This window comes from Xiphophorus hellerii, chromosome 5 (genome assembly GCF_003331165.1).
Source record: "Xiphophorus hellerii strain 12219 chromosome 5, Xiphophorus_hellerii-4.1, whole genome shotgun sequence".
Classification (NCBI taxonomy): Eukaryota; Metazoa; Chordata; class Actinopteri; order Cyprinodontiformes; family Poeciliidae; genus Xiphophorus; species Xiphophorus hellerii.
Genome location: NC_045676.1, coordinates 6,680,238 through 6,705,492, shown reverse-complemented (window position 1 = coordinate 6,705,492; position 25,255 = coordinate 6,680,238). Strand labels below are relative to the sequence as shown.

Genomic DNA, 25,255 nt, shown 5'->3' with positions numbered 1-25,255 from the left:
CAGGACAGGCTAGCAGGAAGAGACATTTAGCTGCCCTCATGATTGCCTGTTTTGTTTTAGCAGCGTCGGGGTGGGCAACTCCAGGCCTCGAGGGCCGGTCTCCTGCAACTTTTAGATGCAGCTCTACTTCAACACACCTGAGTCAAATAATGAGGTCATTAGCAGGACTCTGGAGAACTTGACCGCACTCAGGAGGTGATTCAGCTATTGGATTCAAGTGTGTTGAACCAAGGAGACATCTAAGAGTTGCAGGACACCGGCCCTCGAGGACCAGGATTGCACCCCTGAATCAGGGGTGTCCAAACTTTTTGCAAAGAGGGCCAGATTTGATCAAGTGAAGATGCCCGGGGGCCAATAGTTTGTTCGGACATTTTTTAACTACAAAAGTTTCATGCAAATACACTCTGTTATAAAACTATTTTCATTGTCACAATTATCTTTATCTTTCAAATGACAAAAAAATAAGCCACTCAGGCAGATGAGAACAACTCTAAAAACACAAATTCTGCAATTCTTTCATATCTGGAGAGTCAGATAACATTGAACAAACTGTATGAAATACCTTAAATTTACATGAGTTTAAAAATATCTTTGCCTCAAGAACATTTTAAACAGGAGTTATAAGTAATGCAAAGTTGTCTGTTATTATTAAATCTTAAAACAAGTTAATTTTGCTCTCACTGTTAACTTGTTTTCTTTGCAGTGGCAGAAATGAGTGGAGAGGGGTTCGCTGCACGAAGGCAGACTGATAGTATTAAAGTGGTACTGCCACCATTTGGTGAAAGGAGGAATTACAGTTTCAAGTTTTATGATTTATTTATTCTGTTTGACAGTGCAGGCGGGCTATAAATAATACATTATAAGACCGAAGCTGCGGGCCATATGAAATCTGACCGCGGGCCGTGATTGGCCCCCGGGCCGGACTTTGGACATGCCTGGTCTAGATTCTTCATATACAGTATATATGAAGAATGTATATATATATATATATATATATGTATATATATATATATATATATATATATATATATATATATATATATATATATATATATATATATATATGACAATATGTCATTGTTATCAGAATAACATATACGTATATATATATACGTATATCACGTATATGACGTATATATATACATATATATATATATATATATATATATATATATATATATATATATATATATATATATATACGTATATGACAATATGTCATTGATATCAGAATAACAATGACAATCTCAAACAACAAGTCAATAACAAATATTACAAAAAAGAATATCACCACTCCTACTGTTAACAGATCTAATTAGAAACAAAGGCTAGAGCAAAGTATTAAAGTTAGTGACAAAAATTAATTAATTAAAGGGGGCTACTAACTGAAAATCTTCCATTAACTCAAGCAATTTAATTGCGTTTAAATTGCGTTTACACCAACAATTTATAAAAACGTTTTAGGTAGTATCCCTAATTTCCTCATTTTATCAGTTAAAAACAGTTTATCTAATTTCTCTATTCCTAGACTCCATAAGATTCAATTTGAGCACGTGGACATTAGAGATAATAAATGCAACAAGTTTTTGAATCAGTATCCTATTAATATTATGTACCCAGGAAGAACAAAAAGCACAGTTCTATTACAAAATTTTAACAAATCTATGATAGTCAAAATTAGGACAAATTATTTGAAATTCCCAATTCCTCCCAAATATAAAGAATTACATTTTAAAATAATTAATAACATATATCCTTCCAATGAGTTCTTAAGAGAGAGATTTAATTTTAATGTTGAGAATTGTGGTTTTTGTAAAACTCAATTGGAAACAACTAAACATTTGCTTTACGAATGTGAAGAAGTATTAAACTTATGGGATCAACTTTACACCTTTCTGTCTTCTAAAGCAAAAAATGTGGATTTTATTTCCTTACAAAACATTCAGTTCGGTTTATCTATAAAAGAAAAAAATTTGGAATTTTTAGTCAATGTTCTAATGATTGTAACAAAATTTTATATCCATAAATGTCGCTATGCAAAATGCTCCCTCTCAATCTCTGCTCTCCAAAACAAACTTTCCTTTTTTAAAAGGTGTCTGAGAAAAATGCTGAATTTAAACGCAATTAAATTGTTTGAGTTAAGGGAAGATTTTCAGTTAGTAGTCCCCCCTAATGAATTTATTTTCATTTTTTTCATTTTTTTCCCCCATTAACTTTAATACTTTGCTCTAGCCTCTGTATCAATTAGATCTGTTAACAGTAGGAGTGGTGATATTTTTTTGTTTGTAATGTTTGTTATTGACTTGTTTGATATTGGCATTGTTATTCTGATATAGTAAATAAATAAATTGTTAAGAACTGTGAGCTGCGCTGAAGTAAATAAAAGAGAGAAGTTCAAATACATGCTGAGAGTGAAACTCCTTTCTAAAGGAAGATATATCACAAATTTCAAAAGAAAATAAAAATGGGAGACCGAGGATAATATAGGAAATAGCGCCCCCTACATTTCCGGAGTGCAATGGTCCCATTTCCAAATAAGGTATGTGACTGACAGTGGTCCGTCCCCGCCCCTTTCTGTTTGCTGCAGCGAGGTCCTTCTCTCTATATTTGGGGCCTGCCATGCAAAGCAATGGCAGGAACCTATTGCTATTCTCCCAATTCTTTATTGGGGCCTGCCATGCAAAGCAATGGCAGGAACCTATTACTATTGTCGGAGAGAAGCGTCTCTTTAATCTTTATTTTTCTTCCGTAACCGTTAATGCGGCTCGTACCGCTGGGTGCACACCTACAAATGAGGTATCAAAACGTGCAGAAAATTCACACCATTGGAGCTATTACTTCTGGTGGGATTTGGGCTTAACGTGGCGACATAATTCGCAAAAAACTACGAAAAAAAACCCATTATAAGTCAATGGGAAAAATCCTAGAAATACCCTATTTTTGAGGATTTGCTGTGTCGTCACAAATTCACCTAGAAATGCCATTCAAATTTCATTTTGTAGATACGTCTGTGATCTCTTCGAAAGTGAAGACGGCTCGTCGATACCAGTTATGGTTTGTCCACAATTTGCCTCTAAGCGACCCAAAGTTTCTCATTTTTGCTCAAATTAGAGTGACAGCCGATCTAGGTTCAGATCTGGGCACAACATTTCTTTCTCTCATCGCTGTAAATGCTCTGAGTGAGGTACAGATATGAATCTCGGGACTATCGCAGAAGACACATTGCCCTCTCATACGCTCGAAACGCTTTTCGAATATGTATTACGGTTCCCGAACAAGAAGGATTTGTTTCCAATGCTTTTTTGTCAGTAAAACGTGTTTGCTCAAACACACAATTGTGTGTTTGAGAGCTCAGAGCTCAGAGCTCACACCTGCTGAGACCATTATTTGCCATAGCAACGGATCTCAAGAGGCTATTGGCTGCTGGTTAGGACTACGAATACGCATCGCTGTAGTTCTATCTATCCTCAGTTGAAACAGATCAGGACTGAGAACTGGCCTTTAGAACTACCTGCTGCTATGGGCTGTATATAACTGATTTAACTCAGTAACTGTTACACATGGGATTAGTTTGGAACATTAAAATTAAGCATACTGAAAATTTCAAAATAAAAGCCTTGAATATTGTTACATCATGTAATTGCTCTTTTTGGCTTTGTATGACTTTTTCATCCAAAGCAATGTTACACATGGGATTAGTTCGGAACTTTAAAATGGAGCATAATAATAATTTCAAAATAAAAGCCTTGAATATTTTTACATCAGGTAATTGCTGTTTTTGGCTTTATGTGACTTTTTCATCCAAAGCACTGTTACACGTGGTATTAGTTTGGCCCTCTGAAATGAAGCATACTGAAAATTTCAAAATAAAAGCCTTGAATATTTTTACATCATGTAATTGCTGTTTTTGGCTTTGTATGACTTTTTCATCCAAAGCACTGTTACACATGGGATTAGTTCGGAACTTTAAAATGGAGCATAATAATAATTTCAAAATAAAAGCCTTGAATATTTTTACATCATGTAATTGCTGTTTTTGGCTTTGTATGACTTTTTCATCCAAAGCACTGTTACACATGGGATTAGTTCGGAACTTTAAAATGGAGCATAATAATAATTTCAAAATAAAAGCCTTGAATATTTTTACATCATGTAATTGCCCTTTTTGGCTTTATTTGACTTTTTCATCCAAAGCACTGTTACACATGGTATTAGTTTGGCCCTTTGAAATGAAGCATAATGAAAATTTCAAAATAAAAGCCTTGAATATTTTTACATGACGTAATTGCTCTTTTTGCCTTTATTTGACTTTTTCATCCAAAGCACTCTTACACCTGGTATTAGTTCAGAACTTTAAAATGAAGCATACTGAAAATTTCAAAATAAAAGCCTTGAATATTTTTACATCAGGTAATTGCTCTTTTTGGCTTTATGTGACTTTTTTATCCAAAGCACTGTTACACAATGGAATAGTTTGGCCCTCTGAAATGAAGCATACTGAAAATTTCAAAATAAAAGCCTTGAATATTTTTACGTCATGTAATTGCTCTTTTTGGCCGTATATGACTTTTTCATCCAAAGCACTGTTACACATGGGATTTGTTCGGAACTTTAAAATGGAGCATAATAATAATTTCAAAATAAAAGCCTTGAATATTTTTACATCAGGTAATTGCGCTTTTTGGCTTTATGTGACTTTTTTATCCAAAGCACTGTTACACAATGGAATAGTTTGGCCCTCTGAAATGAAGCATACTGAAAATTTCAAAATAAAAGCCTTGAATATTTTTACATCATGTAATTGCTCTTTTTGGCCGTATATGACTGTTTCATCCAAAGCACTGTTACACATGGGATTAGTTCGGAACTTTAAAATGGAGCATAATAATAATTTCAAAATAAAAGCCTTGAATATTTTTACATCAGGTAATTGCGCTTTTTGGCTTTATGTGACTTTTTCATCCAAAGCACTGTTACACATGGGATTAGTTCGGAACTTTAAAATGGAGCATAATAATAATTTCAAAATAAAAGCCTTGCATATTTTTACATCAGGTAATTGCGCTTTTTGGCTTTATGTGACTTTTTTATCCAAAGCACTGTTACACATGGGATTCGTTCAGAACTTTAAAATGGAGCATACTGAAAATTTCAAAATAAAAGCCTTGAGAATTTTTACATGAGATTATTGCTGTTTTCAGCACTATATAACTGATTTTATCCAATGACTGTTATTCATGGGATTAGGTTGGCCCTTTGAAATGAAGTTTAACTAAACTTCCAAAATAAAAGCCTTGACAAAAATTTTAAATCGTACTGAATGGTGCACGTCCGCCTTACTTAACGTTCTTGTGGTTCTCCGCGTGCCATTGATTATGTTGCGGCGTTCTTTAGCGTCGATGCCAATTTGTAGCATGACGACGCCGGGCCCAAACCCCACGGGCGCGCCTTGGCAGGCCCCGGCTAAATTTCTTCCGAAATTTTCTAGTTTTTCATCCGTAACCGTTAATGCGGCTCATACCGCTGGGTGCACACCTACAAATGAGGTATCAAAACGTGCAGAAAATTCACGCCATTGGAGCTATTACTTTTGGTGGGATTCGGGGTTAACATGGCGACATAATTCGCAAAAAACTATGAAAAAAAACCCCATTATAAGTCAATGGGAAAAATCCTAGAAATACTCTATTTTTGAGGATTCTCTGTGTCGTCACGAATTCACGTAGAAATGCCATTCAAATTTCATTTTGTAGATACGTCTGTGATCTCTTCCAAAGTGAAGACGGCTCGTCGATACCAATTACGGTTTGTCCACAATTTGTCTCTAAGCAACCCAAAGTTTCTCATTTTTCCTAAAATTAGAGTGTGAATCTTCCTGAGTGCCCCTCTGCTAGAGTGAGAAATGAAGACAATTTTTCACCCCAAATCATTTTGAAATCGCCATCACGCCCACAAATATCACACGATTGGTATCAAAATCGGTCCTGACATTGATACGCCTGTCTGCTCCGGTAAAATGTTTTCGAAATTTATCTAGATCGTACGGTTTTCTGTCACGGTGCTTCAGAGCAAAGTCATGCGACAGGATTTTCTAGGCTGTCTGAGGCTCTTTCACTAACACTTCACACCTTGGTGAGAAACTTATTTAACATAGCAACGGATCTCAAGAGGCTATTGGCTGCTGATTAGGACTACAAATACGCATCACTGTAGTTCTATCTATAGTGGAACCCTCAGTTGAAACAGATCAGGACTGAACTGGCCTTTAGAACTAATTGCTGCTATGGGCTGTATATAACTGATTTAACTCAGTAACTGTTACACATGGGATTAGTTTGGAACTTTAAAATTAAGCATACTGAAAATTTCAAAATAAAAGCCTTGAATATTTTTAAATCAGGTAATTGCTCTGTTGAGCATTATATAACTGATTTTATCCAATGACTGTTATACATGGATTTAGTTTGGCCCTTTGAAATGAAGTTTTACAAAAATTTCAAAATAAAAGCCTTGACAAAAATTTTAAATCATACTGAATGGTGCACGGCCACCTTACTTAACATTCTTGTGATTCTCCACATGCTACTGATTACATTGCAGCGTTCTTTAGCATTGATGCTAATTTCTAGCATGACAACGCCGGGCCCAAACCGACGGGCACGCTTTGGCAGGCCCCGGTTAAATTTCTTCAGAAATTTTCTAGTTATATTTGTCGGTTCAAGTTTAGTACAAAAATATTGTATCAATCCCAAAAGGGAAATTAATGTTTTTACTCATATTAATTAAAAATGTTCAAAGAGTTGATACAGATGCTAATGGCTGGGGGTTGGAAACATTTGTTAATGACAATTTTACAAAGAAGATTGTCAATAATTTTCTTGATTTTATTAAGATTTTTTCTCTGCACCATAATCTCCAGATCTAGTCTCCAGAACAGAACATTCTTTGTTTCTTTTAAATCAGCTTTAGCCTTTTTATCTGGTTACTTTTTACTTGTTTTGCATATTTGGAATGAAAATGACTCGGTATTATTTTTAAAAAATGTCCAATAACAGGGAAACATAAAAAAAAAAAACATTTTAATTGTTAAATAAAAATTAATTACTATCTGTAATCATTTTAAAAGTATGAAAAAATATTTTTTTTAAAAATATATTTTGTGAAATATTTTTATATTTACATCTTCTGCACATAAAAGATTATTCTATTTATTCTGCAGTCATTTTTTTTAACATACGTGTTATTCTAATGTGCAGAAATAAGAAATTTCTTTATTCACAGGAGCAAACAGAAAACTGAAAGGAGAAAATAAAGAGTACATTTAAAAGACCAACTACAATCTCACACTGCTCCCACCCAAATTTAAATGTTTCCTAAAAATAGATGATTTTTCACCTCTTTTCCACAACATTTGTTGACCAACTTAAAACTTACATAAAATCCTACCTTTTTTCCTCCTTGTAACATCACCGTCCACTTGGGCCTCTCTCAATTACACACATGCAAATAGGCAACTGATAATCACCATATTAAAAGGTATTTAAAAAATAATAATAATTTAGCAAATACTATCATTAATTAGCCTTGATCACTTCTGTTGATTTCCCCAAAACAAATGAACTGAAGCGTTTAGACTGGTTTGAGCACTTTTTATTGAGGTGACTGTAGAAAAGGAGCAAATGTGTGTTAGCACCTTTAATATTGATGATTATTTGCTGGTTCTTTGTGTCCTTCTGGCAAACACACACAAAGCGGCTGAAGAACATTATGTTGGGTTTGAAGAAGAATTGCTTCATTTACAGAAATTGAGCACCAGAAATGCCATAATTTAGAAAAAAAAAGCATTATATTTAATTACAATCAGCAATAATTTTGTACAAAATTTGGAACCTAGGGGTTTATAATCAGTGCTCGTGACATTACATAACATAAGGTAGAAACACAAAGCCAGTTTTACAAAGGTTAACCAGGATTAGACAAAAAAAAAACAAACAAAAACAGTTAAATACTGGGCGCAGCTGTCTAAGGCATCTCTCATTCAGTTAAAAAAATCTAAACAAATAATACAAAGCAGGAATGAATCTATACAATGTCACAATTTATATATATATATATTTAGATTTTATATATTTATATACTTTAACTTACAAACTGTACAAAGTTCTTTCCTTCCAACCGAATACCTATGTAACTTTTTTGATAGCCTACATTTACTGGTTCCAAAAAACACTATTTACATATTTATGAAAAACATAAATATTTTTTTCCACCCACAAGTCTCCAGACAACTTTTAAAATATATTACAACAAATATTGGCCACCCGAAACTAAAGAAATCTGTCACCCTGTGTGAAATAACTGAACTTTAATGGCATACATTAAGCCAAAGGTTTGTAAACTGTGAACCAATCAATAAATATTAGGAACGGATCAACAATTTTAGGCTGCTGGAAGGAAGTCGGCACTTCCTGTTTTATCAAACACGGACCGCATGTAATCAGAGCAGAATCTTCTGTTAATTATGATTTGATTTATGGTGGAGAATAACAAAAATAAAAAGGAAAAAAACAAACATTTTATTGCATATTGTGACTGATTGTCGCATAATAACAGATCCAATCATATAATCAAATTTACACAGAGTTCTTTACGTTTTTAACAGCTTTATCAAACAATAAATAAACTGGCTATCATATGCGCTGGGCTTTTAGCCCCTTTCATTTCGTACAATTTCGTAACTTTTTTGTACCAGTCATGCGTCGACTTGTACCCACTTTGACAGCTGACGTTTTAAAGTAATTTTTGTTTAATCAGGAGTTGCAATCTGTCATATTTTATGAAAACCAACAGGCAAAATAAGATCAGAACCTGAATAAATGCAAGCGAATAAACCTCAAATTCAGTTAAATCAAACATGGAATTCTGACATTTTAAGATCTCTTCATGAAAAACAAGGAGAGATAAAAACATGCTGCGGTTTGTTTACAGGTGCGACGGGGATAAAATGTCGGCGTACTGGGAGGACGAATCAGTTCACAGCTGTTTACAGATCAGTTTGATTATTATTTATTCTTCTAGTGTTGCTAAAAATCTGCTTCTCTAGTTTATAACAAAATCTTAAAGTAGAAAGTAAAGTAGAAAATTCACAACCTGTGCGGAATAAAGTCTAAAAGTCACCGGATTAACAAGAGAAAAAGTGATTTTACAGTACCGAACGTATCGAGATCTGATTCATCAGATGTAACCGTACCTGGATCCAACAGTGGAAACAAAATTAAAGTTCGAGTCATTTACTCATCATTTAATCTCTAATATTTTACATAAATTAAATTTTTTCAAACCTTTAAGGAAACATTTCAGAAGATGTAAGCTGATTGAATGACGATTTTAAATTAATGGCTTGTTTTAAATTCCTTAATTAAACTCAAATTGATAAAAGTTTCTGTATTTTCAACATGTCTGACAATTTTCTAAATGCGTTTGGACAGATGAGTTATTTTATTCAGAGCTGCGAAAGTTTTTATGAATTTTGTGTCATTTCATAGTTTCACTCCTGTTGCTTCACATCTTGGGAATAAAACAGTTTTTGTTTCGTTTTAATGGTTTGATAGGTGATCAATACGAAAACATTTTACCGCCAGAGACGGGGAATAAATTTAGGCGCAGTATTTCAATTTAAAGACAAATATATGCACGTTGTTTTTCTTTTCTTAAAATGGAATAAATTAGCTCCTTGTGACTCTCCGTGTTCTCGCTGTTACGGTCTTTCTCATTTAATTCAAAAGTCAAAAATACTTCATTGATCCCAGAGGGAATTTAAATAATAATAATAATTAAACAACATATTTTGATCTTAATTAGAGAAATCTTCTTATAACAACATATAAAACTAGTTTAATATGAAAAAGTTACTCATTTTAACAAAATGCTGCTCCTGTTTTGTTTTTTCCTTCACTCTGGCAGTTAAACATTTTTTTGTGGATCACAACAAATCACTTTAATAAACTTCCAAATCAGTTCAAACTGGGATCCTGGTAACTTTAGCATTTCCATATCAGTTATATTTGATCCCAAATTCAAATTTTTTTTTATCTTAGACTGAATTAAAATGTTGATGTTGCTGCGTTCAGGTCACTCTGAAGCAGTAGGTTGTAGCAATAACTGAACTGTTTCACTCACAGCGGATCTACTGGCCTTTTTCTGTTAGGAGATTCATATATACAGTACAGACCAAAAGTTTGGACACACAGTTGTGTCCAAACTTTTGGTCTGTACTGTATTTTAAATTAAACAAAAACTATCAAAATGAGAAAGTGTAATCCTCCATTCTGATTGCAAGTTATATTAATCCTGTAAATTAAAAAAATCTCTAGTAAGCCCAGGGGTGTCCAAAATGTGGTCCGCAGGCCATTTGTGGGCGTTGAAATGATTTTGATTGATCAAGAATGGTAAAAATTTGGCCAACAAAACAGAAAACAACTAAATTGTTTGTTTTTCTTTTAATAAGGAAACAATCTGAGGCCTTTTTATGTTTTGGATGTCTAAATATTGATAGATCTCATAAAAATTGTGTTCATTATCGAGCCGGTAAAAAAAAAAAATCAAAATAAACACATTTTAATTTTGATGCCTGTGAGTCAATTAAATTTGCCAGTTTTTACACAGGGACAAAATGTTTGGACACCAATGATTCAGCCAAGGTCTAGTCAAGTTAATCAGTGTGTAAGATTTCATTAAAATGTTTATTATTATTATTAGTAGTAGTAGTAGTAATTATAGTAACAGGAGGCTGTTGGCTACCCTCATAAAATAGTGAATGTCAACTAAACGTATTGATTTTCCTAAAACGACAAAAATGATATGTTGAAAAGTGACCAAAACTTAAATAATATTCCACTGAGGCAACATTTATTTTGGGCAATTTAAAAAACATTTCTTGATTTTTGAGAGACAACAGAGACAGAAACCATCGCAGATTCCCCGTTAGCATGTTGATCTCTGAATCACTCTGTGGGTTGACGACACGGAATTAAACACCTGCAAGCCGCAGAATTAAAGCCGAGTTTCATTCAGACGCTTTTCGCACCAGCAGAAAAATATTTTTAAAATGGATTTAAACTGTAATTAATAGCTTTGTTGGATCAGCCTCAGGGGAGAATTTCTTTGTACATCAAGTCAGTGAAAGGAGATTTTTTGGGGGGCTTCATCTGGGTTATTTCCCTTGTGTGAGTTGCACAGACTTCCTGACTCCTTCCTGTGGTAAAGTTCTGAGTGTTTTGGTAAAAAAAAAACCTCATAAGTTCTTGGTGTTTATGTGAGTTTTGTAATGCTTTGTCAGGTGGTCGCTCCTCATGAAGCGTTTCTTACACTGACTGCACTCGAAGCGTTTGTCTCCTGTGAAAAAAAAAGAAGCAAAGAAATGATGAGGAATGAATTTAAGCACAACTTAATAAGACATAAAACTTTTGACTGTCTGAAGTTAAATCAAACCAAACTTTTCTTCATTTAGGTCAGTTAGAACTATTAAAATTATTTCTATTTGCTAAATTATGAGAAAGAATGTGTCTGCAGAATCAGAAGTTCAGATTGTTTTTGTTACCGACATGTTTATCTGCATGGAGGAGTCTGTGGTTGCCTGTGGGTTGGTTGTGTGAGAACTGTGATGTAAAACCATGCAGAAATGATTGTTGGGATATTTTTAGGTTTATTCACATATTCGTTGTATTTTTTTTCCCCTTCCGTCCTCACCAGCGTTTTACACTTTTTACATTCAACATTTTGATCACTATAAAGTCTAAGTGAAACTAATATCTTAGTCTGTCTGTGGGTCGAGTTCGCAGACAGTCAGAAAGGGCTGAAACAATTAATTGTAATAAGTCGATTATTGAAATAATCGTCAACTAATTTAGTAATCGATTAATCGTCAAGCAGAGTACAGACTGCTGAAAGAACACACTCAGAACGGGACTAAAGCCAAAACTGTTCAAATACATAAACATTTGCATAGAAGATTAAAAAAATTATTTAAGGACAAAATAATCTTATTAGTGTATAAATAACAATATCTGTTTGACAAAGAATATACACATTTGGCATTTAAGATGAGAAATAATAAATAAAATTCTCTAAATATGTTGTACTTATAGCTCAACCAGTGCCATAGTTTTAGTTTCACCTGGTTCAAATTTTGTAAAATAAAATATTAAAAAAGCATCATCTGATGTTCAGTTACTAATTGGTTAATTCAAACAATAATCAATAGATTAGCAATACACTGTATTGATATTAAGTCAAGAGAAAGGCTCAGCTTTTCATGCGTTCAAGTATTTTTTTTAGCTGCAGACGTCCTTTGTTACAAATTATCAAACATTCACTAGAGAAATGCTACGCTGTTGCATTTTAGACTATAAATGCATTTTCCTTATTTAAAAAAGAAATGTATTTATTTGATTGCATTTTTTAATAAATTTCTAATATTGTATAAACAAGGGTTAAATTAAATGTAAAATCTGCAGAATGTGTCCATTTTTCCAATCCGATTAGTCGTCAGAATAATCAATTACTAAAACAACTGTTATTTTCAGCCCAACATTTAACCCACTAGTTCATCTTGAACCACTCTGTGCAGAACCAGCACAAATCCCTGAGGGATGCCTTATCTCATGATGCGTTTACCTGTGTGCGTCCTCGCGTGCCTCTGCAGCTCGTCGCTGCGTGTGAAACGTTTCCCGCAGAAAACCCAGTTGCAGACGAAAGGCCTCTCCCCCGTGTGCAGCCGGACGTGGGCTCTGAGGAGCGACGTTTTCCTGAACGTCTTCTCGCAGCCAGCGACGTGGCAGATGTGTTTCCTCTTCCCCACTTCCCCGGGCCTGCACAGCAAATGTTAAAGGTGGCTTATCACGCTTCCTTCAACAGGTTAGGATAGCTACAAAACATGTTCATTACATTTCTTAGCAAAAAATCTATCTTAGATAATGAGATTTTAGTCCGCTCAGTTCTGCCTCTTGTTACTTTAAATCCAAATAAGCTGCTGCTGGCCACACCTCCCAACTCAACGTTTACATTCACATGTGAAAACAGATTCACAATTATACAACCGTACATCTTTGAAAAGCAGAAGTGGAGCCTCCTGAACAACCAACAAAAATGCAGCAAGCCGTTTTTGTATGGTAAGTCAACAAAAAACCGCTGCTCTTTTCCAGCAGCCATTGTGCAGTGCGTGCAGCAGTAAAACCTGCTGATCAAACGTGTTGGAGCTCTGATTGGGTTGCTAGTTTTGTTTTATTTTACCAGGATAATCAATTAATCAATCTAGTTTACATTTCGGGAGGTGGTTCAAAGTGCTTTACATCATAAAAAAACTAAAATACAAAGTCCTGGAAGACACAACACAGTCAACAATTGAGAAAACCAGTACACAAGTGTCATCTTAGAAATCAAAATGTTGGTCTATTGTACAGAGCAGAGGGCAGTAAAACAAAACTGACCGAAGCTGCTGGAACTTTACTTGGGTTGCTAGGTAACGAGGCTGGGCTAGGCTGGGGTTGCTAGGTAACGGTGCAAGCTGGGTAGGTCTAATAGGATAATAAATTGTCACAGAAATTATCGTGATAAACAAAAATATTGTTGTTTTAAGGCAATTTTCATGTAATATAATGGCAGAATAATGCAGGAACACATTCTCAAAGACAAAAAATTTAAACTCTAAAGAACATTTTTCACTGGAAATGGAAGACATTTTAATTATCCAAAATAAATACGTAAAACAACAAATAAAATGTATTATGAAGACTGTAAATAAAATTGAGGCTAGTTGAGACCAATAAACCAGACTGAAAACTTTTGTCATTAAGATATTGGTAGAAAAAGAGAGACCAAATTTCATGTAAATGGAAATTATTGACTGATTGATTATTAATTGATTATGGTGACAGGCCTATGGCTAAGCGCTTGTGCTGTTTTTAGAAGCAGTTGGGACTCAAATGGAAGAACAAAAACATGTAAAATGTGAATTTATCATAATAGGTCCACTTAAAGAAACATACCAAGTATCAACAGGATGTAAAACCTTTTTTCCAAACATATTTGTGACCAACTGAATTTGTCTCTGTAAAGTTATCCACTACATCAGCAGGTATTTGTCTGTTGCCGCGCTCACCTCTTGTCTGCATCTTTGCAGTTGGGGCATGTGCAGGCCATGCGACGTTTCTTCTCCCCTGGCTGACCCGGCAGCTCCAGCGTCAGCGTCTGGTCTACCTGGATGGTCGGCTGGCCCTGCGCTGCTGCCAGCTGCAGGCCTCCGCCATGCACCGTCTGCACCGTCAGGTGCTGTTGGCCTAATTAAAGCACATCAATGAATGATACGCAGCAGGATTACCATATTTTCTGGACTATAGAGCGCACCTCACTATAAGCCGCATCTACAAAGTTTAAAATAAAATAAATTTAAAAAACTAGAAATTTACATATATAAGCGGCATGATTATATATGCCGTGGGGAAAAAGTAGCGGCTAATAGCCCGAAAAATAAGATTAAAAAATGCCGACATGAAAGTCAGGAATGATTTTTTTTTTCTTTACATAAATGTACTTTAGGGCTGTAACTAACAATTATGTTTACGTTAGTTTAATTATCAATTATTCTGATGATTTATGAGACAAAAATTGGCACATTCTGCAGATTTTTAATTTAAGCATTTTTATACAATATTACAAATACATTAAAATAATTCCTTTTTGAAATAAAAAATTACATTTACTTTGCCTAAAATAAAATAATGTAACAGTGTTTTTGTCTTTACGCAACATTTTGTGCAGTTTTAACCTGTTTTTAAAAGTCCTGTATAAATACATCTGAATGTATAAATACATTAGTTTAGTGAACTCTAAAACATTTGCAGCATTTTTTTATTAACCAATTAAAAAATGGATAACAAAATGTGCTTAATAATACAGAATTTGAAGCAGGCAAACTAAAACGATCCCTCAGGATCGTCAAGATTTTTTTTTCAATTCACAATCTATATATTTTTGTACAATTTTGGTTTAAGTACTGCTCTGAATACTTTGTTCTTTCAGCAATTTGCTTTTATTTGAGTCTTTATATTAGGGCTGAAACGATTCCTCGAGTGATTCGAGTACCTCGATTATTAAAATTCCTCAAGGAAAATTTATCTGCATCAAAGTTTCGTTAATTATATTTTATTATTTAGCGCACCGTGTTCCAGCCGGGTTATTACTTGCGTTGCGCGGAGCTCTCACTTCCGCCTGAGTTGTTGACGAAAGATAACTGTTAGCAGCATAACGTCCAGTTTTCAAGTTTGGCCTGGGAGGATTTTATTGATTCATGATGTCCGGGTCTTTGTCGTTTTTCGGGGGACCAATAAGCATCCTTAAAATGACTGACGTGATGCCTGGAGTACGGCAGCTTTTCTCCTCCCGGAGCTGCTGCCTGGTGGTGGTTCAGCGCGAACAGCGGGGAAGAGCGCTGCAGGTGTGTTTATACAGGTGAGCTGATAGACTGAACACTGCGGACGGCTGCGCATTAGATAATTAACGTAAATGTAGCTTTACGGATGAACCGGAAAATAAATTTCATATCATCCCGGTCTCAATGAATGTGAGGCGGAGCTCATCGTGGCGGCACATAGCTGGTAGATGTTTCTGTGACGAATGAAGGTGTCAAATCCTGTCGCTAACATAAACACAAAAGCTATAAATGTCTGGACAAGGTGAGAGTTCATCTATTAAATTGACTGAAGATGAATGTATAAACAAAAAGCTGGAGTATGGATATTTTTTATAAGCGTATTTGTGAGCCTGCCTCTTTTTTTATTAAATTGAATATAATTTCAGATTCTTGTATAACTTTTCTTCAGGTTAACATAGAAAGTGAGCTATTATAGTTACGAGTTAAATTTCTAAACTACAGAAAGGTTATTGTTAGGGAAGCTCAACTGAGAAAAATTGGACTGATGTTGATATGCGATAGTAATACTGCTGTTATGTTAGATTTACCAATGTTTTACTTTATCTTTATTTTATCCGATTACTCGATTAATCGATAGATTACTCAATTACTAAAATATTTGCTTACTTTATACTCCAGTTAACAATTAATTAATTACCAAATTAGTTGGCCATTATTTCAATAATCAAGTTTATCTGTACAGCACATTTCAGCAACAAGGCAGTTCAAAAATGTAAAGTAACACCTTATTTTATCTGTGCTGTAAACTAACTTCTCAGTAATGAGAACGAACGCCTCATCGTCTCACCTCCTGCGTTGGTGATGGTGACTGGAACCCCCTGGACCTGAACCCCGTTGATGCTGATCGTCTGCACTGCTTGCGCTGCAGAGGACAGTTGCGACGGACTGAATGCGATCATCCCTCCTGCTGGGGCGATCTTTGCCAGAGTGCGCTCCTTTCGCGCCCCGGCCTGCGTCCTCTTGCTGCCAGCAGGGGGCGATGTGGGGGGCGTGGGCGCAACAGAGGTGGTAGGGCTCGTGGTCTTTGAGCCTGGGTCTTGTAGTTGAACTGACTGCCACTCGCCTGAAGCTGTTTTGAAGAGGATCTAAGAAAAGAAAGAATTAAAAATATTAAAATGAGAAATGCAGTGAGGCGATATACAGAGTTTTTCTCTTAAAGGGGCAGCATTATGTAATTTCCAGGCTCTCAGTGGATTTTTATAGTACAATCAAGTGTTTATGTTCCCTTCAGTTGCTATAGAAATGCTGTATAACGAAACATTAAAACTGGCCTCCGTCTCTTTCAGAAGCCCCTACTCTTTCCCATAAGTTATCACAGCAGCGTTTCTCCATTATGAAGTTTAATTTATCTATGAATCATACTGTTCCAAAATATTTTATAGTATTAATATCTGACATGTTGAACATCGTCTTCCATAAAAACAAAATCAGTAGTGGTCACGAACTAAAAAGTTAGTTATGCTAACCCTAAAGCACAAATTTTAAATAATAGTCCCGCTAATGCTAAAGCACGACACCAACACAGCATTTAGCAGAAGCTAATGCTAAAGCAAAACCTTCAAATTATATCTTATATATTATACACTGCTCAAAAAAATAAAGGGAACACTTAAACAGGTGTTTAACACTTAAAGTGTTCCCTTTATTTTTTTGAGCAGTATATTTTATAATGCCCTTAGATACTGTTTTATGTTTATATCTAACGTCTAATGTAATATGAGAACAGGAAATGGAAGCCGGGCGTAAACAGTCTTCATCCCCTTCAAAATAAGAGCATGGTATAATCATCTACTTGAAGTAATTCTTCACAGTCGATGTCCAACTTTATTCAACTGAAAGCTGAATGAAGTTTCAGCCAAGTAAATTAGCACTTTACTATTTATCTGAAAAAATTAATTTAGGGGAAGATGAGAGAGCTAAAATATTTCCAAGTGTTTTGGTTTTTTTTACTTTTTCATTTTTTCACCTATTAGTGCATATAAAAGAAACATTACAGACTAACAAACAGAGGTATTGATCTACAAAATAACAGCCATAAGAGAACAAACAAAGAAAATAGGTACACATTAAAATGTATACATTTAGGACAAAAACACAGAACATAACCAGATGGTGTCACAACAAAAACAATCAAATTATTTAACATATAAAATATTTTAGAGTTAGCAAAAGCGCCAAAAGGCTAAACAAAAAATTTGTTCTGCTATTAGTGGATTAGTAAAATGTGGCCACCAGTGGAAAACACGACACTTCAAGCAAAGTTGACGGAGCGTAAACATCTCCGATTTAAATATTGGTGCTGCAGCTGACTTCCTTTCAGTCTGTAGCGATACGGACTGAGACGATACCTGGGTTGATGTTGGTTCCGGTGGAGTCACCTGCAGACTCGGAGTGACAGGCTGTTTCTGTGGGACCGGGGGCAGCGTGGCAGACGCAGCTTTCACCACTTTCAAAGCCTGCTGGGGAATCTGGATCAACTGAGACTCTGCCTTGGGCTGAACCACCTGGACCTGCTGCACCATAGGTGGCTGCCCAGGACTCTGGACGATCAGCAAATTGTTTCCCGCCTTCACAAAAAGACAGGAAAACTTATCGTTGGATGTCAACAACTTTAAATTATGCTTCCTTGAACAGGTTAGGATACGTCTATGGCTATACAAAGCATTTTCATTACAGTTTTTGAACAAAATTCTTCTTAGACAGTGAAATCTTAGCCCGATCAGTTCTACCCTTTCAGAATGAGCCGTTTTAAGGCCTCTTGTTACTTTAAACTCAAAATAAGGTTTATACTCACGCCTTTGGGAGGCGTGAGTATAAACTTTCCACGCCTCCCAAAGTTTACACTCACATGTAAAAATGGCTGCAAACAGATGTGCAATAGTAAAACCGTATATCTTTGAAAAGCATAAGTGGAGCCTCCCGCACAAACAAAAAGAATGGAGTAAGTAGTTTCTGGACAGTAAGTCAACAACAAAAGTTTTGCATTTCCCAGCAGCCATTGTACTGTGCCACTCAAGCTTTGACAGCAATGCAAAAAACAAACAAGAAACAAAATACAAACATTGTTTTGAAAGATTGCCAGATGAACTCTTTGCCAAACAACCAGGTGAAGTGAGAACATTTTTGAGGTAGAATCATTTAGGCCTGTCACAATAACAAATTTTGCTGGACAATAACAGAAGTTATTGGATAAACAACAATGTTGTAGTTTTGAGCCCATTTTCAAGTAATATAATAATGCAAAAACATTCTCAAAGATCAATAAACTTTAAATTATAATGGACATTTATCACTACAACTGGGATACATTTTAAATATTTAAAATAAATAAAATAACAGAAACAACAAATAAAATGAATAATGAAGTCTCCGTAAATAAAATTATCCTTCAAAAAAAGGGCTAGTTGAGACCAAGGCACCAGATTGAAGACTTTTGTCATCCAAATTTTGGTAAAAGAGAGAAAAGAGGAAAACGATACATCAACCAAATGGAAATTATTGATATTGCTTTACTTGATCACACAATTAATTCATTTATTGATTTATTGTGACAGGCCTAGACTGATTAAGTCTAACCTGTATTATGTTATCTCCGGCTTCAATCAAAATGGTCTCCATCTGCTCCGGTGGCGGCGAGGCGGCCTGAGTCGGCGGCGGTTCGGCTGGCAGAACCACTTTCTTCTTCCTCCCTCTTCGCCCCTTTCCAGGCATGGGAGGCGAGGAGGCCGTCTCCGTGACAACCGGAGACCCGCCCACTTCTCCGGTTGCAACGTTGAGGGGTAGAGTGAGTCCGGCGGGCAGCTGCATCAAGTTCGCAGCGGCGCTGTTTGGCTTCCGTACCTTCAGCGACGGTTTGATGGCTACGGTCTTCTGAGGCGTGACCGGAGTCGCCGCAGCGGCCGCCGGCATGGTCATGGGAGTGGTGATGATGGCCTGGTTGGTGCCTGGGATGAGCTGGATCTGACCGCCCTGCGGCATCACCTGGATCTGCGGCATCATCTGGTACTGGATGTTGGCGGGCCCGGCGGCGTTGGTGCGAGCGGGACTCTGCTGGATCGTAAGCACGATGGGACTGCCGGGAGCGGATGGGCTCAAACCGGGCGGCAGCTGGATCACATTGCCCTTCGCTGAGAGGAAACCCAGGTTTTTGGGCGGAGCTGGTGCGATGGGGGCGGGCTTTATGGGCTGAAGCCTGCGAGGCTGCGGCTGAGCTGGAGGAGAGGTGACGGGCGCCTGAGCGGCGGGAGGTCCGATTTTACTGCAAGTAGCAGCCAGAAGGGCCAGAGGAGACGGTTGTGTGTCCTGCTGTGAGAAAACAAGGAATAAAATCAATCTGATTTAATACATTTCATTATGAACTAGGGCTGGGCAATATGGCTGGGAAATGTATTACGATATAAGGGTTTCACATCAGTTGATATCCATTGTTATTGATGAATTTTTTTGTTTTAAATATTCAAATTCAATTCATTTCAAATTTAAAAATACTTTATTGATCCCAAAGAGAAATTAAATGTTGTGACTTAATTTAAATTCTTCAAAGAATTATAGAATGACGGTTAACAGGAAAAATCCCTTGTAGCGATTTGTCTTTATAATAGAATAGAACAGAATGTCTGACATTTTGTCAAACTAATGATGTAACTTTTCCTGTTTTATCCACAGCTTTCAGTTTGCAACATTATCTTTCTACTTTTAAGCAGCAATGAGGCACAGTGGAGAAACTTTAAACTGCTGCTGCTCCAGTTACTCACTAGATTGTTGCCAGGTAACCAAAGAATAAATGAGTTGCTAGGTAACCAAAGAGTGAGTTAGTTGATTCCACCAACTTTTTCTTTTCACTTTGTTTCAAACAAATAACATTAGATGGAGGATCTTTAACACAATGACAAATATCACAATACTATAATAAAAATAAGAAAGAACCACAGGCATTAATAATATTGACATTAGTGTGTTGCAATCTGGAAAATAGAAAGTAAAAAACAAAAGTTTAAATTTTTTATACATAAGTGGGTAAAATAAAACCATGTCTACCTTTCAGTCTGCACAAATACTATTTTCTTAACAAAAAGTGTCCACAAATACTATTCAAATACATATAATGAAGGGTCTGTTACAGTAAAAAAAAATATTTAAAAATGTAAAGAATATAACAAGGGATCTGCTTTGAGACAAAGTTAAATTTCTGAAGAAGAGTTATTGCTTTTACAAGTTTCTGATTATTTTTCAACAGAGGAAGAATATGTTTTTAAAATTATTAAATGAGGGAATTTATTTCACTCCATTTCAACCTGTGAACATAATATTAGATACATTTATTATATACATTTCAGGCTGCACAGTGGCGCAGTTGGTAGCACTGTTGCCTTGCAGCAAGAAGGTCCTGGGTTCGATTCCCGGCCGGGGTCTTTCTGCATGGAGTTTGCATGTTCTCCCTGTGCATGCGTGGGTTCTCTCCGGGTACTCCGGCTTCCTCCCACAGTCCAAAAACATGACTGTTAGGTTAATTGGTCTATCTAAATTCTCCCTAGGGGTGTGTGTGTGTGTGCATGGTTGTTTGTCCTGTATGTCTTTGTGTTGCCCTGCGACAGACTGGCGACCTGTCCAGGGTGTACCCCGCCTCCCGCCTGGAACGTAGCTGGAGATGGGCACCAGCAACCCTCCCGACCCCATTAGGGACAAAGGGTGAACAGAAAATGGATGGATGGATGGATGGATATACATTTCATCTGAAGAAAAGGCTGAATTGTTAAAGATGAGATACATTAGCAAATTTTATAAAACAATGTTCTTTCCAATTTTTTCTGTAAGTAGTTTTTGGAAATCTAACCAAAATATCACACTCCACAAATAAATGTTCAATACTTTCACCCTCCCACTGACAAACATGCCCACTTAGCTTAACTGTGAGAAGTTTAGCAGTTAAAACCTTGCCCCTGCCTACATCTCCCAGAATGCAGTGCGGTTCTGGATCAGAGTTCAGTGAAAACTGAATGCTCTATAGAATGTAACGTCTGCTGATACTGATCACGTGTCTATCGCGATACGCATTGTTATTAATCTTTTGTGCAGCCCTAACATAATAAGTATAATCAGAATGCATGGAGTGGCAGCGTATGCAGTTACTTACTTGTGTAGAAGCAGTGGAGGGCTGAAGGTATTCACTTGGACTAACAGCAACAGTGGCCATACTGTCCTGTTGTTCTAGAAAACACAAAGCAGAGTCAGAAACAGGATGCCTGCAGCAGGTACGGTTTGGCTGTTGATGAGCCAAACATGTGGACATCTAATGCACTCAGAAGAGAATAAAAACCCAAGTTATCCTGCTAATAGATGAAAAAATTTCACATACTCACTGTGTGCCTGTCTGTTTTCACATTAACTTAATTATGTTTGCATTTAGACTATAATAAATGCAGACATTAAAGAACACTAGGCGTTTTGCACAGAGGTGGATAGAGTATGAGTAGCTGTACTTCAACATATTTTTACTGAAGTAAACCTTAAAAGTATCCGTTCAATAAACTACTCAAGTAAAAGTAAAAGAGTACTTGTTAAAAAGGCCACTCAAGTACTGAGTAACTGATGTAAACATTACTTTTAAAAGTTACATCATCAAACAGACCAAAATAAGTTGGTATTTCAAAGATCAAACTGAAAATTACTCATACTTATAATTATTTTTTAAAAATCAGGCAAAAGAATTGGTTTTCCATATCAATTCATTTGAAAATAAAACTTACAACACTTTAACAAACACTGCAGGTGTGTGTCCGTCTCTGGTGAATTTTTGAATAAAACATGTTTTTTTTGTCCATTCAGTGGGAAGAAAATCCAGAAATTTTATTTAAGTAAGTAGCAATACTTGAAAATGAAATTACTCAAGTGAAAGAAAAATGTACAAAGCACTCAGGCCCTTCATGTCTCGAATATATTTGGTGACGCTTATTTGATGAAGCACATGAACATTTATAAAGTAAAAAGTTGGTGCAGTCATTAAAAAACTAAGTTGTTTCATTACCAAAACAGCCAAATCAGCCAGAAGCAACTATTTATATAAAACCTCATGGAGTTGGACATAATTTTCATTTTTCCTTTAGTTTTATAGACTCTCTATCTGGGGTTTATGTGCTATGAAACCAATGCCTACAGATGTGAACAGTTTAATTAAAGTCGGCCTTCTATCACCTGAAGAGTATTTCCAGGATTAGAGGACTAATGTTTCTGCAAGCTCTAGAAAAACTCATCCAGGATGTTTATCTTTATTTGCATTGATTACAGCAACAGCATCTTCACAGGTCTGACTAAAAAAAAAAAATCAATCCTCCAGCTGCAGCTGATCCAGAACGCTGCTGCTGGCGTTCTGACTAAAACCAGGAAGATAGAGCACATCACCCAGTTCTACAATCCCTACACTGGCTCCCGGTAGCTCAGAGAATAGACTTTAAAATACTGTTGTTAGTTTATATATCACTGAACGGCTTTGCACCACAATACATTAAAGATCTGCTGTTGTCATGGCAACCTTCCAGACCTCTCAGGTCTTCTGGTTCTGCATCTCCAGAACATGGAGAAGCAGCATTCAGCTTCTATGCACCACAAATCTGGAACAAACTTCCAGAAAACTGCAAAACAGCTGAAATAATGAGTTCCTTTAACTCTAGACTAAAAACCCAGCTGTTTGGAGTTACTTTTGAAACATTATAAATAGAAAGTTAACCAACATTTTTATGTGTATTGAAGATTTTAATGATGGCACTTGACAAAATGTTTGTTACTGGTTTTTACAATCAGTGACTGTATAACGTGTTTATGATGTTTTAATGTTTTCATCATGTAAAGCACTTTGAAATGCCTTGTTGTACAAATAAACTTGAATGATTGAATTATTTATCACAACCTTCACCAATGACATAGTAAATCACAGCAATATTAAAATTGATACTACATACTAAAATATTCATAACAAACGCAGCTTGCAAACCAAGATTCAGCAGTAGTGCTTCAACGGTTTCCACTGAGCATTTATATAAATAGAGAATAACAAGTCTCAAGTCAACAAACAGTAGGTTTGTTGCTGTGTTTAGTGCATTTTTGGTTAAAATATGTTTGTTCCTTATTTAGTGAAGTTACTTCACAGTGCGTAGAGCAGCCAGAAATTTTACATAAGTAAGAGTAGCAAAGCTTCTTAATTAAGGCTGCGTTGGTAAATCGGCCCGTTATCCTTAATTTTGCGAGATCGGTGTTCAGCTGATACTTACATGTGAAACCGACCTTATCCACCAATCTTATCTACTTCGGGAAAGGTCAAAAAGTCAATCTCTGTCCTCTGTTCCGAGAAGTTTGACTGACAGACCGGCCCACCTGGTCATGTCTGTATGTTTGCAGTTAACAATTGTCACCCCATCGTTGCCAACTCAGCAACTTTATTGCTATATTTGGCAACATTTCAGACAAAAGAAAAATAGTTTTGGCTAAAATCAGAATTGGCAGGTCAGGCTTTTTAAATTTCAGTGATTTCCCAGAAAACTGTAATTGGTGCACCTCTATTCTTAATATCTCTCTACTAAAAGTTTAAATTATGGTGCAATAAAACTACTCCTAAAAGTATCGTTTTCCACAGAACATTACTTATATATATATCTAAGTAGCTACTACCCACTTATGGTAAAATATATTGAAGTAGTGCTAATCTTGAGAACAATTTCTGGGTACTGTACCCACCTCTGTCAAGGTGTAGTAGGAAAAGACTAAACAGAAACCTCCTAGTTTTGTTTTACAGCAAATAACACCTGATTTCAGCATTCTTCATCTGATAATAACGCCACTTAAATAATTCTCAAAACTGAACAAAACCAAAAATATTAAAAATAACACATTGTGGATTCAAAAGCGGCGCTTTCGCAAAGCCCAAGCAGCTGGGTTTAGTTTCCTCTGTACAAGCTGCTAGCGTTAGCAAGAAAGCGCCGAGCTAGCAGGCGGGTTTAGCATCTGTGCAACTTCCCCCTCCTGTAACACGAATTACAATTAAAACTGAACTAGCACAATCAAAATATCTAAATGATTTATTAGGACGAGGAGCAACTGAATGCGAAAAAATTGGGGACAAGTGAACCACCAGCTACACAGCAATGTTTAGCATTCGCAGCTAGCCAGTGAAACTCTTTGATAACGTTACAGAAAAAAATGCAGCCCTTTTCCGGAAGTTCGTGGCTCATTGTAGTGCATCGAACCAACCCAGTTCTGTTAAAACACGGCTATATGTGCACATAGCACTCGGCGCTTTACTCCACAATAACAATACACTGTTTATGAAGTAGAATGTAATATAAACACCAATGTTTTCATTCCTACCCACCGCTCATGACGACATTCGCTCTCCACAGCCTTGAAGACCAAGACATGAAGGAATCCGCCCGCGCGGCTCCACCAATCAACGGTCAGCAACGGGTTGATGGACAGCCAAACAGACCAATCAGCTTTGTGGAATTTAGTGACTGAAAAGTACTGAACCACTCCTAAAAGGCTATTTCTGTACGTCCGACGGTTCAACCAATAGGATGTCGCCTTTGAGCTGAAGGGGGCGTTTCCCAGAGGATAATCCAGTACCCTATTACAGCGAGATTACACGTTCACTGACATGGCTGGCGACCAATGTGATGTTGGAGGGGCAGTTCGGCCGAAGCAAGAATGACAACCGTGTGGAGCAATTAACGTTAAGTTGCTCCTGTCTGTGCTGTTTAAATGAACTCAGGAGCAATC

General features: G+C 36.3%; 1 protein-coding gene across 2 annotated transcripts; it reads right to left on the bottom strand.

The window, feature by feature from the left end:
* Window positions 1-10,323: 10,323 nt before the first annotated feature.
* On the bottom strand, window positions 10,324-24,910 carry sp2 (sp2 transcription factor). 2 transcript variants are annotated; one of them, XM_032563387.1, is made up of 8 exons: window positions 24,852-24,910; window positions 21,624-21,697; window positions 19,067-19,795; window positions 17,839-18,057; window positions 16,278-16,575; window positions 14,159-14,336; window positions 12,676-12,869; window positions 10,324-11,394 (listed from the first exon to the last, which is right to left on the bottom strand). In XM_032563387.1, the coding sequence occupies exons 1-8, from the start codon at window positions 24,895-24,897 to the stop codon at window positions 11,294-11,296; spliced, it is 1,839 nt and encodes a 612-aa protein (XP_032419278.1). In that variant the 5' UTR covers window positions 24,898-24,910; the 3' UTR covers window positions 10,324-11,293. The 2 variants fall into 2 exon arrangements, with proteins under 2 accessions (XP_032419278.1, XP_032419279.1); XM_032563388.1 differs by having other exon boundaries at window positions 19,067-19,792.
* Window positions 24,911-25,255: the final 345 nt, after the last annotated feature.

What these genes read in the sequence shown, in the direction of transcription:
- sp2 (XM_032563387.1), bottom strand. Translation starts at nt 24,897, where the DNA reads ATGTCTTGGTCTTCAAGGCTGTGGAGAGCGAATGTCGTCATGAGCG. An exon ending in TGCAAAGATGCAGACAAGAG is followed by an intron (nt 12,870 to 14,158) that starts GTGAGCGCGGCA and finishes TTTGCTGTGCAG; the next exon opens with GCCCGGGGAAGTGGGGAAGA. An exon ending in GCACGCGAGGACGCACACAG is followed by an intron (nt 11,395 to 12,675) that starts GTAAACGCATCA and finishes TTTTTTTCACAG; the next exon opens with GAGACAAACGCTTCGAGTGC.